Source organism: Triticum aestivum, chromosome 4B, assembly GCF_018294505.1.
Source record: "Triticum aestivum cultivar Chinese Spring chromosome 4B, IWGSC CS RefSeq v2.1, whole genome shotgun sequence".
NCBI classification, from domain to species: domain Eukaryota; kingdom Viridiplantae; phylum Streptophyta; class Magnoliopsida; order Poales; family Poaceae; genus Triticum; species Triticum aestivum.
Genome location: NC_057804.1, coordinates 28,042,700 through 28,055,517, shown reverse-complemented (window position 1 = coordinate 28,055,517; position 12,818 = coordinate 28,042,700). Strand labels below are relative to the sequence as shown.

Below are 12,818 nucleotides of genomic sequence, written 5' to 3'. Positions count from 1 at the left end.
CATGGCTATGTTGACGGCTGAGGTGATCTGGTTACGATGGTTACTTCAGGATTTTGGTGTGTGCGCTACTGCCTCGACTCCCCTACTGTCCGACAGTACCGGTGCTATCAGTATTGCGCGTGACCCGGTGAAGCATGAGCTCACCAAGCACATCGGTGTGGATGCCCACTTTGTGCGTGCTGCTGTGCAGGATCAGACTCTCGCTCTTCACTATGTGCCCTCTGAGTTACAGTTGGCTGACTTCTTCACGAAGGCACAGACTCGAGCGCAGCATGGCTTTTTCCTCTCCAAACTCAGTGTTGCTAATCCACCATGAATTTGAGAGGGGGTGTTAGATGTGTATAGTCTCTTTTCAGTATATCCCCATTGTATAAGGGGTTTCATGCACTTTACCACACATGTATATGTATTGGCCTTTGGTCCTCAGTAAAGTTAGTTGCCATTCATCCAACAGCATGTACTTAAACATACAGAAGTGGTTAGGGAGAATTTCATTTCCTTTTTTGTCCGCATCATTTTCATTTTCTATCAAAGTGGTTTTGATTTTGTCGATTTCCTTCCGTTCAGGTGAACTCTGCAGGAGGCTCAGCTTCTTTGCGATAATTGGGCTCCTCTCTAAGCAGTATTATATAGAAGTTTTGTGAGGAGCAGTGTGGGCACCGTGAAGGTAATAGGCTGGGTGGCTGCAAGTGGCGCGATAGAGTCTCCTGTGAATGGTGGCTTTGGGTGCACCAGCGCGCTCAAAGAAAGGCACAGCACACAGGCAAGGATTATACCGCACGGTGGCGAACATCGGGAAATCTCGCTACCGGTAGTGCAAAAAACTTCAAAACTTGCGAGATACGATCAAACACAAATCCACAAATATCAAACACTCCAAGTAGCAGTCTTCAACAAGGATACAGCACTCGTGTGAAACCATGTTTCTTAATTATATAGTACATGTAATATTGTTGTTTGTTGTTCCTCTTCAATCAAAATAGCGGTTTCCTACTACGCAGGTAGTTGGGGCTTCATCGTTGGGAATAGAAGAACCTCCTGAAAATTCACAAAAACCATAAGTCGCTGGGCAGAGAAATGTCGCGTCGTCAAAAAGAAAAGAACCACAAAGAGGGGGCGGGGGTGTTGCACAAACCTTGATGTTCTGCGAGTCCGTCAGAAGCATCGCGATCCGATCTATTCCCATCCCCCAACCGCCCGTTGGTGGCAAACCATACTCGAGAGCAGTGCAGAACGCCTCATCGAGCGCCATCGCTTCGTCGTCTCCCGATTGCCGGCTCTGTGGGGAGCAAGGTTTCGCAGAATGGTACGCAGGCTTTCAGAAAACGTGGCCATAGAAATGTTTCTATAGAAGGTTTCAGCAGAAAGTTTTGGTTTCTGATACATACCCTCAGCTGCTCTTCAAATCGTTGTCTTTGCACCAATGGATCATTCAACTCGGTGTAGGCATTGCATACCTATCAGGAGGATACAAAAGCACCAAATTACGCTTCATAAATTAGGGGAAAATGTGCGGCATTAACGCATAGTGTTGCAGAATAGCAGAATTTACCTCATGCTTGTTGATGAATAACTCGAATCTTTCTGTCAGTCCTGGCTGAGTCCTGTGCCACTTGGCCAGTGGGCTCATTATCTCTGGATGGTTGATGATAAAAGTTGGGTTCACACACGTGGCCTCCAGGAAATGCCCAGTAATCTGATACAGAAGAAACTAGTATGCTCAATAGACGTTATGGAATGTTTGGCTTAATAGATTATGATAAACTACGGTGAACAGAGAAATCATAAGTTGCAAGATAAGTTAAACAAGCCAAGTTTTAACAAGTAGTTCCAACAAAGGCTGGTGTCCAGGAGACATGAATGAAACCTTGTCAAGCAACCGTGCTGTTGTTTGAGGCGGCGAGCATCTGATTCCATACTTCTCACACGTTGCCGCGAGGTATTTGTTAGCCTCGTCGCTTGACAAATCTGATGGAATGTCAAGCCCAGCGATAGATTTCAGTTCCTGCATCATATCTATCCTTCTACAATAACATAGAAGCACCAAACAACCCAAGTGAGAAAACAACTTAGATAATATCAATCATATTTCACAGGTGCAGCACTGATGTTCAGAAGCCATATCTACTACCTGTAAGGAGGTGTGAAATCGATCTCTATGGGAGGGTTATCAGCTCCATTCGCATGGTATTTTATCCTAGTACCACCAGTCAGCTCCCTCACCATACCTGTCATAGTTACCAAAACATAGATACACAAACATTTTCGACACAATTTGGCAGACATTTCATACGACGGCTTTTCTAGCCCATCCATGCAATCAATTGGAAAAAAAAAAACTGATTCCAGTGGTCCATGGATGCATCACTTGGGTAGTACTTGCTAGCCTAAGTGCAACACCTAACATTTGTCATGGTCTGTCTGGCCTGTAAACATGAGCCAGAATTATGCATTGCTAAAATAAGTACGTACCCGACAAAATGGTTTCAGTAAGCTCCATCAGGTCATTGTAGTCTGCATAAGCCATATAGAATTCACATCCTGTAAATTCAGGACTGTGAGTTAAATCAAACCCTTCATTCCTGAATTGCTTTCCAATCTCATAAACACAGTCCAAGCCACCCACAACCAACTGCTTCAGATGGAGTTCAGGAGCAATTCTCATGTACAGATCCATGTTTAGTTCGTTGTGATGTGTAACAAAAGGTTTTGCAGATGCTCCCCCAGGAATCAAGCTCATCATTGGAGTCTCAACCTGGAAAATGACCCAAGATGGGAAACCATTTAACCAAATAAGAGAATGACTTCTTCTCTTAAAGAAGCGCTTCAAAGAGAATGCATAATGGTTCAGGACCCACCTCCAAAAAGTTGCGTTCGTCGAGGAACCTTCTGATGAAGGAAATGACCCTGGATCGTGTTCTAAAGATATGTCTCACTTGATGGTTTACCATGAGGTCGAGATATCTCTGGCGGTAGCGAGTTTCCTGTAAATAGATGATAAATCGTTGGAACTAGCTAGGAAATTATGATCTAACACTCAAAACTGGTCGACATTGTTTAACACAGAATTAACCTCTTGAGTGACAAAACACAAACTGTTCTAATAAAAAAAAATTAAAAGGCATCACAAGAACAAGAAAATTGAAGCACTGTATCTGTATGCACTCCAGCAATTGATGATATGAAAGTATTTATATAATATCCACCTATTAAAGCATTACTGGGCACTAATATCAAGTTTTCAACATTGATGACTGACTGTATAGTGTGGCTTGAACACATCATTAAATTCTCATCTCAACTGAGTTTTGGCAGTCAAGGGGTCATGGTAACACTAACCTGGTCCTTTAAAACATAAGCTTCAGTGTTCCTTCCTATTCCTGGAACCCAGCAATCAGCACCAGCTTTTGCTCTTGTTGTCTGTATAAAATAATAAAACACTTTAATATCTTATATTGAAAGGGTGTATCCATCTATTTTACAGATGTATAGGTAGAATATCATGGTATCCAAGGAATTTAAACTTGAGATAGATGGATCCAACATTGATATTTTTCAGGTAAAAGTGGACTGCATTTTCTTATCTGTCCACTTTTATGTGCCTTAGTGAGTAACAAACCTGTATGGCTGACAATGCAGTGTGATCAGAAAACATGTACAGATAAAAAATATTATCTAAATTATCTCATAAATAATTTAAATTCTGAAAATGATGTGGCATGACAGGACGGTACTCCCCCAAGAGGAATTTACAAAAATTCCGAAGTGTGCACAATTAATTTGTGCTAATCAGTCCCTTGGCCGAATTTATATTCACGCCGTTCTACTTCTGGAGAAGTATGGGAGCAATTTCGCTAATATGTTTTTTTACACGGTCTGCCACATGTTGTATCATTAAAGCTGCATGAGTGTTCAGTGAAATATCTAAGGATAGCTCTTAAGAGTAGATTTGTTTGTTTGATTGTTTATGATTTTCGGTGCTTGTCACCGCGGTGTTGTTGTAATTTGTTTCACTTTCTAGGTCTACTTCTAATACAAATATGGAAAGATCAGGAACATATGGTTAGTATACCATCTCACCTTGCCAGCAACAGCAGTGCAACGCCCAGTTCTCTGGTTCGGTAGCATATGGAGGCATGGGGAGAGCAATATTAAATTTCTGGCAAATATGCTAAGTTCACCCCTGCTACTCCTACCTGATATGGATGTCAAAATAAAGCGTTACCATGCCAGGAAAAAATAGCTGAAAGAAAAGGCATCCTATATAACGTGTCAATTTCATGGACTTCTCTAACATTTGTTCAGACTTTCAGACACAGAAAAGATATAATCCTCAACGAGGAACTGCTAAATTGGACAAGCACACAAGTTTACGAACCTGGGTATCCAATTATACCGACAATATCGCCCCGCTTCACAACACTGTGGCACTTGTAGAATTCAGTTTCGGCCACCTCTGAGCAGCTAACAGAGAGATAAGAGACTAGAAATCACTTCATATATTTTGGTAATGGAAAAAATATATAAAGAAAAAAGGTATTATGAAGAACAAAAAAATGCATCTGATATGCTAATTTCATCATCTTGATCCAAACAATGCAGCAACTGATACCTGGCCCCAGCCATGACCTGAACCTTCACCCCATCGCCATAGAGATCATAAAAGAAGAGTTTGGATGAGGAAACTCTCTTGCTCATAACCCGCCCTTGCAGGCACAAACAAATAATGTCAGGAAGCAGAAAGCTTTGGCTGTGCTAATTACAGTTGCTTTCACATAGTAATAATCAATACCAGCCAAGCTTTCAGTGACAGTCAGCAAATGTTCGCCAGCACCCAAGCTGTTGTACTTGGCCACATAGTCTGCGATGGAGATCGCGACCTCAAACTTGTGCGGATAGGGCTTGACACCCGCGCTTCTAAGAGAATCGAGCATCTTCAGCCTATTTTCATAGTATTGCTGCAGCAAGAAACAGAATCAGCAATGTTTTCTATCTGAAAGGATATATTTTCTTACTGCTGATGGTTTGGAGAACTTACCGTGGGGTCTGTTTCTTCACCATCCCCAGCAGGACCATGTTGTCCCAGCATGCCACCCCCAGCTAGATCCTAATAAGAAGATAAACACCAGTTGTGACTAACCAATCTGAAAGATTAGGGGCTAAGCGCCCTGCTAAGCGCATGCAGTACAACCAAACCAACAGGGAAAAAAGAAAATTCAGAGGAGTAAAAGATCATAAGACAACCAAACTGGAATTTCCTAGTAAGGACTGAGAGACGAGTTTCGAGGGTTACTGCCATCCGAACCGATGAATCGAGACTAGAAACACCTAAACAAACAAGAAAAGGGAGAAGTGCAGATGCTGATTAAGATACCATGTTATCCTCTTCCTGTTCCATCAACTGTTCCGCCTGCCTCCCCTCTTCTCAGTCTCCAGCTGCTGCATCAACACACAATGAGAAACAAGCAGGTCCAAAAGCAGAGCAAGAACACGATCCAAGAGAAGAACAGGAGCACCACTCACTCGAACTTGTTCGATTCACCTGTAGGATGAAGATGAACTCGGTCGAACCGCTGGTGATCCTTCCTCTTTGACCTCCTCCGCGGCGGCCGCGACGCCGTTTATATAGGGGCCACGGCAGGTGTGAGCTGATGCACCATTAGACAAAAGGAACTTTGACGTTTCTTGGACTGGCCCCTGCCTTTTCTTTTCTTTAACTTTCCTTGTGAGTGCGAGCTGACTGTACTTCTTATGTTATTCCGTGGTAGCCAAGTTTCAGGGTCTCATACTATATTTGGCATGGGAGACTTGACCTGAACAGTCTCAATACTTGGAATCCAACAACGTGATTCCCAAGTAACAGTATTATTCCCGACGCAGGTGTTCCAAAAGGTGCAATTTCATTCCCGCGACACGTGTCGGAAAACCCTGGGCAGTGAACAGAAACATGTTGATCTGTAATGTGATGCCTGGGCAGTTACAGGTTCGAGAAGTCGAAAAAGCTAAACTGATAAACATCATAAGCCTGAAGGCACTATTTATCTGCACTTCACTTCAAGGACTAAACAGCCGGTGGAAATCAGCTACTGATGATCGGCTACCGCCGTTCACAGCAGCTTCACGCCGGCGGCTGTGAGAGAATCGATGACGGCCTTGACCTTGCCATGGTACGTCTGGTCTCTTGACATGGAGACGGACACCGCGGGGATGCCCCTGAACAGCAGGCGCTCGCCAAGCAGCTTCCCGATCTTGGCCGCCGCGGCCACGTCCCGCGTCGACTCCATGCTCGGCCTCAGGATCTTCTCCTGTGAGCTCGCTGCGCATGCGATGGTCGCCGATGGGGTGTGGATGACCTGGGCCGTCACAAAGTTGTTTGTGAAGTGCATCTTCAGAACATAGGGCTTCAGGAACTTGGTGATTGCAGGCGCCCTAGCTGGTGCAGGGATAACCATGTCGGCTAGTTAAGCTGATCTGCATAAGCCAGAAAATAGGAAAAGGGAGTTAGCCAAGAACACATCCAGTCTTTCAGAAAACTGCGAATGGTTATCGTGAGTACACAACAAAAAATAAATATACTCTATATGTTTCGGATTCTAAATCCAAGATTGCATACACATGTATAATGTATCATGGAAAGGTCATCCAAGTTCGATGGTTATGATCAGTTGAATCCAGGGAAAGCATGTTACAGTTTACATCATCATAGTTGATTAGTTTTGCAGTATTCGGTAAGAGTCCATAACAGAAAGTTGGTTGGTCCCAGTGTCCCACTTTCAGCCTTTTCTTCCTAATAAAGCGTTTAATCAAGACTAGCCGCAAATCATTTAAGCAAGTTGACATACTCCAAGGACCAAACTCTGAGGAAAAAAACTGAAAATGATACTACTAAATATGGACATAAAGGAGTTATTAATCCGGGCAAACATTTTTTAAGGAACATCAAAACAAATCCAGCATGAATGTTTTCTCATTAGAGACTTGCAGAACTCCCTAACGATACCACAAGCAGGAAATGAAAATTTTACTTTAGGAAGATTGTATCAGGTAGGCATGTTGTCCTTTGAATGCCACCATTCTTTTCTTCCGTGGCATATAAAGTTGGGAGTGGCCAAAGTGTTGGAAATTGCTTTAATCAATAAGTATTTTTTGCTTCTACAGAAATCAGTAAAAAACAAAAAATTCCACCAATATATTAAATACCATAAGGCCCTCATTCAAAGCTAAGACATATTCTGCTGCCATATCCAGGGTTGAATTACAGACTGAACATGGAAACCCCTTATGAGTAAGCAAGAATTCTTCTACACAAGATAACAAGCAAGGAATGTTCTCAACAAACCATAACTGGAAGTTGAGCTAAGTCCAACTGTGTGGTCACAAACACTGATGAAGCTGTCCTATCATTTGAGACTTGCAGAACTTGCTTAGAATACTACAAGCAGGAAATGACAATTTTAGTATAGGAAGATTGTATCAGGTAGGCATATTGTCCTTTGAATGCCACCATTCTTTTCTTCCGTAGCATATAAACATGGGTGTGGCCAAAGTGTTGGAAATTGCTTTAATCAAAAAGTTCTACCTCTACAAGAAATCAATAGACACAAAAATTCCCACCAGTATATTCAATATCAAAAGGGCCTCAATTAAAGATAAGACATATTGCACTGCCATATCCAGGGCTGAATTCCAAACTGAACTGGGAAACCCCTTGAGATCACAATGAGTAGGCAGGAACTGTTCTACGCAAGGAAACAAACAAGGAATGTTCTCCTAAAGAAACCATAACTGGAAGTTCAATTAAATCTACTTATGTAGTCACAAACACTGATGAAGCTTTCTTGTCACTTGAGACTTACAGAACTTGCTTACAATACCATAAGCAGGAAATGACAATTATACTCTAGGAAGACTGTATCGGGTAGGCATCTTATCTTTTGGATGCTACCTTTCTTTTTCTTCCATACAGTAAACAGTTGGGCGTGTGCACAGGACAGGATGCAACTTGCTTCTTCAGAGGTTAAACTTTTCAGGCACATTACGAACACTATCAGGTAAATGTATTCCTTTATATACTTATAAAGCTGAATAATCTCACATTTGCTAGTCGATGCATTCTATTCAATTACAAGCAACGCCATTTAATCGAAGAAAACTTTCAGATCCACAAATAAGCAGTGAAAGCATGTATCGGCATTTCACTTCTACACAATGTTTGATAAACTTAACGCAGTTCAGCTCCAAACCAACATATCGGCATTTCACTTCAGCCTTTGGGGGATACACAATTTCCACAAATATATCCGATACCAGAAACCATAGATTGGAGTAAGACCTACTGCGCTGTATTTGTGAACGAAAATGTTCTAGGATGGGAGTGATTCCAGAAATTGAACTGGAAACCAAGTCCTGACAATATCATAGAAAAATGCTACTGTACAAATGTTTCTTTACAAGAAAATATGGACACAAAGGAATTATTACACCGGATAAACATCTTTGGAAGGAACGTCAAAACAAATCCAGCATGCATGTTTTCTCATTCGAGACTTGCAGAACTTGCTTACGATACCATAAGCAGGAAATGATAATTTCACTATAGGAAGATTGTATCAGGTAAGCATGTTCTTTTTCTTCCATACAGTAAACATTTTGGCGTGTGCACAGGACAGGATGCAACTTGCGTTTTCAAAGGGTAAAATCAGCTGGGCGTGTGCAACTTGCTTCTTCAAAGATACAACTTTCAGGCACATTAAAAAGCACACTATCAGGTAAATGTATTCCTTGACATACTCAAAGCTGAACGATTTCACTATTTGCTTAGTCAATGCATTCTGTTCGATTCAATCGACTTAGTTCAATCACAGAAACAGGGAAATGAAACAAGTTTCAGATGCACAAGCAGTGAAAGCACACATTAACATTTCACACGGACACTGTCTGAATGTCTGATAAATTTGAAGCGCTTCAGCGTCATACTTCAGATTTAAGACCTACTGCCCTATGCTTCTGAACAAAAATGTTAAGGGTGGGAGTGATTCCAGAACTTGAAATGGAAACCAAACCTCCCGACCAAATCATCATCAAGAACTGTTTCTCCACAACGAAATGCAACAGAAGTACTGTATCTTGCAATCCATGGAAAAGGATCGCCCCCGTATGCCACTGGCGTATGAATCATCCAAGGATCATGGAGCGCTGCTTCCGCAACAACATCAGCTGCCAGCCGAGATCGAGAGAGAGACAGTCTTACCGTGGACGGGGTAAACGGCGGCGGCGCTCTGCTCCCGTCGAGGCGGGCGGCGGCGGCGGCGGAGAGAGGGGCACAGGCACAGAGGCACTGACGTTCCGCCCTACAGGCCAGAAATGCGAATTCAGAAGAGAGCAGGGGTCCAAGTGAAACAAAAACATCGGAAGAGCGAAACAGACGGCCGAGTACCGAGAGCGAGGCGTCCCGAATCTCAACGCTTCATTCAGGCAGCGGCGGCGCGATGCAGGCACTGGCGCGAGCGGCGCGGGGGCTCTGGCCGGCGGCGGGGAGGGGGCAGGTGCAGGTGCAGACGCAGGCGGCGCGGGGGATCGTGGTGCAGGTGAGGGACGGCAACCTGGAGCGCGCGCTGCAGGTGATGGAGCGCAAGATGCGGTCCAGCGGCATCGAGCGGCTCATCAAGCGCCGGACGGAGCACCACGTCAAGAACTCGGAGAAGCGCGTGCTCGCGCGCAAGGCGCTCATGGCGCGCGTCCGCTCCCAGGAGCTCGGCAAGAGCCTCCGCGACATCCTCATCAAGAAGATCAGGTCAGCGCCACTCCCCCCCTTCTCTAGCACAGTACAGCATTCGCGTGCTCTCCAGGTGCTCGACGAAATGCCGGTTGCGGTTTTGGTTGTATACAAGGACTTGTGGGTTTGGTTCCGCATGGCAGATGTTTGATGAAATGCTTGGGTGGTTGATTACAGGACAGAGAGAACCTGAGATGCAGATGGATTATGTTACTAGACCGTGGCTCGGTAGGGGCGACAAATATGTGCTTATTACTTTAGACCTACAGGCTTTTGATCAAATGAATTAGGTTGGCCTCAGATTAGATGTCCAGAGACAGTCATGATGTATCGGGTAATCCGGTCACCGATGTGATGCGTATCAGAAACCGAGAAAATTGGAAGTCCATGATCCACAAACTTATAATAATAATCTAGTAAAGGGAATACGGGTTTGATCACTTTAATCAACAAAAGATCGTTTTAGCCCTTGAATGCTGGCTTCGTTCATAAGTTCGACATTACCTGATATGAAAGTAACTTCATAGATGTTGTGTTAGTTAGTTGACATAGTTAACCTCTGATATTTAACCCTTGAATGTTGGCTTAATTTGTAAGTCCCCTTTGTTTGTTTGCATCAGTGTTGAGCATACGGCATAAACCTCTGATATTTAACTGAAAGTGTTAGATCAACTCTACAGAATTTGTCTGGTCATGAGGTGCAATGCAAATGTAGAATGTGTTAGTATATGCTGGTGAAGTAATGAGTGATGAACCATATCAACTGTCAAGGACGCACATATGAACCAGTATGAACTGTCCCGTTTCCTTATGACAGCATCAGCATACTGAATCTCATAGTGCATAACATCTACTTGTGAGTTGTATGAGACGTGTATAATCTAAATTCTGCTGGGCTGCCATTTCTCATTTACTATCATTTTAGAGAATACATGCTAAACAAAGTGAAACTAATATCCTGGTAAAATTGGAAAAACAAATCTAACACTGCACTGTCCTATTTTGGCACCAAGGAGGTTAATTTAAGTATATTGGATGTAATACCGTATTATATTATGGGACGGAGGGAGTACTTTTCAGAACCAATTCCCGCAATCAACTGCACTAACTGAAAAGACCAGCTGAACTAGTCATGCCAACTTTCTGCTTAGCACCTTTGCCTTGCAACTACATTGCTTCCTGATCAAGCAGTTGGGTCATGGATGGCACTATTTAAATTGCTACTCCTAGGATTGCCTTGAGATTGTAACTGTGATTAGTTAGAGGATATAGCTACAACAGCAACCACATAGCCTTTAGTCCCAAACAAGTTGGGGTAGGCTTAGAGGATATAACTAGTGCAGCATATATATGTCGAGTTACTGGATGAACTAAATCGGCGGAGAATCCCAAATGGAAATGGTAAAGATTCAAATATAGGTCACGCACTGACAGTAATACACAGGACAAGTATGATACAGTAACATTATCTGTTTGCTTACGGTTGGGTTATTGCATCGTTTCTAGAACTTTCACATCTGTAATCACATTATTGTGGTTATTGGTTATTTATATTTCATGCATCATCATGGAAAAGTTTATGACATATGTTACTGCACTGATCACATGCTTGAGATAATTAGAGAACGGAAGCAAATAATTCATTTTCAAACCCATTGATGACAATATGACCACACAGGTGCAATCATTATACTATGATGTTGTATATATATTGATGGTCTGTACTACCTCATATTGGGGGCACCGTGCCGTGGCTCCATATCTATGTAACTTAGCATTTCTGTCAGATACGTAATACTGCATTGGGCATGACGAGTAATGGGCAAACTGCTCACATTTACTGATATAGAAAGTCGAGCATGTTGAGCAGACTAATTTCTTACAAGGCATACCATTTATGTGATTAGCACATCACATCAGAGTGAGAACTCATTTCATTTTAGTAGGAGGTACTTGATGTATACTGTTTTTGTGATACTGTTTGCACTTTGCGCAAACTATGTCTGCAAGAGCTTTTAATGGTGCCTCTAGTCTTAAGTACATAGTCATGGAGCCTAATTCAGTATTATATACTCCCTTCGTTCCTAAATATTTGTCATTTTAGGATTTCAAATGGACTACCACATACGGATGTATATAGACATATTTTAGAGTATAGATTCACTCATTTTGCTTCGTATATAGTCACTTGTTGAAATCTTTAGAAAGACAAATATTTAGGAACGGAGGGAGTAGTACTTAAATTTGTTGAGTAAACATTGTAGCACTATGCTCCATGAAAGCCTTCAGGCAGAAATCAGCATTACGTGTAAATTTTGTTGTATGAATGACATTTTTTCTGTCTGTTTACCGAAGAGTGTTTGCTTTGTGCAGGGGTCAGTAAGGGCATCTCTCAGCGGGCAGCATTTCAGCAACATTCGACGGTACTACAGGAGGTTTACAACGTGATTCGTCATGGGGTGCTCCATGTTGAACATGTAATCTCTCCATGGTGGGATGTAGTAACTGAGCTGATGATATTTTTTTTGAACTACAAATCTGTTTACAGCAAGTTGATAATAACTCACCTGCATGCCAAGAATCTGTTCATGTCTTGGATCATAGGCAAGGTTATGATAAATTGTTTGTGGAGGAATTTTTATGGTACACCTTAGTAATGTACTGTTCTCGGTGTCTCTGAATCTGTTATGGATGCATGTGCTCTGTGTGCAATAATTCAGGCCTGTGTATGCGAACAGTATGCTTCCACCCTTTGCTAACGCAAGCCCTTGTTTTACAATCCCCTATCCACCCTTTGTCCACATATTATGGCTATTATGTTGTTGCGCCATCAAGTTGCTCCGTATTATGTTGTTCTTCTCCTACTCCAACTGATCATGGTAACTTTGGATGACATAGGGCGGCACGCTAAGTAATTGGGACGTTTAGAAAAACGAATATATGAATTGACCCAAATGAAACATCCTATTGTGTAATTGATCAACTACTCATGACGCTTTTGTCGCATCACAATGAACCTTTTGCCATTGCAGATGATCACAAA

At 42.5% G+C, this 12,818-nt stretch overlaps 3 protein-coding genes and 4 non-coding genes across 10 annotated transcripts; 1 reads left to right on the top strand and 6 right to left on the bottom strand.

Moving 5' to 3' along the window:
* Positions 1–848: 848 nt before the first annotated feature.
* LOC123090755 (lysine--tRNA ligase) lies at positions 849–5,775 on the bottom strand. 4 transcript variants are annotated; one of them, XM_044512091.1, is made up of 16 exons: positions 5,543–5,775; positions 5,375–5,436; positions 5,039–5,107; positions 4,793–4,958; positions 4,613–4,706; positions 4,379–4,464; positions 4,081–4,196; positions 3,340–3,420; positions 2,859–2,984; positions 2,473–2,755; positions 2,132–2,228; positions 1,868–2,024; positions 1,553–1,696; positions 1,389–1,457; positions 1,136–1,279; positions 849–1,038 (listed from the first exon to the last, which is right to left on the bottom strand). In XM_044512091.1, the coding sequence occupies exons 2-16, from the start codon at positions 5,396–5,398 to the stop codon at positions 994–996; spliced, it is 1,701 nt and encodes a 566-aa protein (XP_044368026.1). In that variant the 5' UTR covers positions 5,399–5,436; positions 5,543–5,775; the 3' UTR covers positions 849–993. The 4 variants fall into 4 exon arrangements, with proteins under 4 accessions (XP_044368026.1, XP_044368023.1, XP_044368024.1 ...); XM_044512088.1 differs by having other exon boundaries at positions 5,375–5,439; positions 5,524–5,761; XM_044512089.1 differs by having other exon boundaries at positions 5,375–5,439; positions 5,543–5,759.
* A 108-nt stretch (positions 5,776–5,883) lies between these two features.
* Positions 5,884–9,418, bottom strand: LOC123090756 (50S ribosomal protein L18). Its single transcript, XM_044512092.1, has 2 exons — positions 9,251–9,418; positions 5,884–6,471 (listed from the first exon to the last, which is right to left on the bottom strand). The coding sequence occupies exon 2, from the start codon at positions 6,450–6,452 to the stop codon at positions 6,108–6,110; it is 345 nt and encodes a 114-aa protein (XP_044368027.1). The 5' UTR covers positions 6,453–6,471; positions 9,251–9,418; the 3' UTR covers positions 5,884–6,107.
* On the bottom strand, positions 6,956–7,073 carry LOC123095377 (small nucleolar RNA snoR104). Its single transcript, XR_006446232.1, has one exon. It is a non-coding gene; the product is annotated as a small nucleolar RNA snoR104 (small nucleolar RNA).
* On the bottom strand, positions 7,389–7,506 carry LOC123095374 (small nucleolar RNA snoR104). Its single transcript, XR_006446229.1, has one exon. It is a non-coding gene; the product is annotated as a small nucleolar RNA snoR104 (small nucleolar RNA).
* On the bottom strand, positions 7,830–7,947 carry LOC123095372 (small nucleolar RNA snoR104). The gene has a single exon (XR_006446227.1). It is a non-coding gene; the product is annotated as a small nucleolar RNA snoR104 (small nucleolar RNA).
* Positions 8,525–8,637, bottom strand: LOC123095383 (small nucleolar RNA snoR104). The gene has a single exon (XR_006446238.1). It is a non-coding gene; the product is annotated as a small nucleolar RNA snoR104 (small nucleolar RNA).
* On the top strand, positions 9,409–12,450 carry LOC123090757 (uncharacterized). The gene is made up of 2 exons (XM_044512093.1): positions 9,409–9,793; positions 12,149–12,450. Exons 1-2 carry the CDS (start codon positions 9,489–9,491, stop codon positions 12,156–12,158), a joined length of 315 nt encoding a protein of 104 aa, XP_044368028.1. The 5' UTR covers positions 9,409–9,488; the 3' UTR covers positions 12,159–12,450.
* Positions 12,451–12,818: the final 368 nt, after the last annotated feature.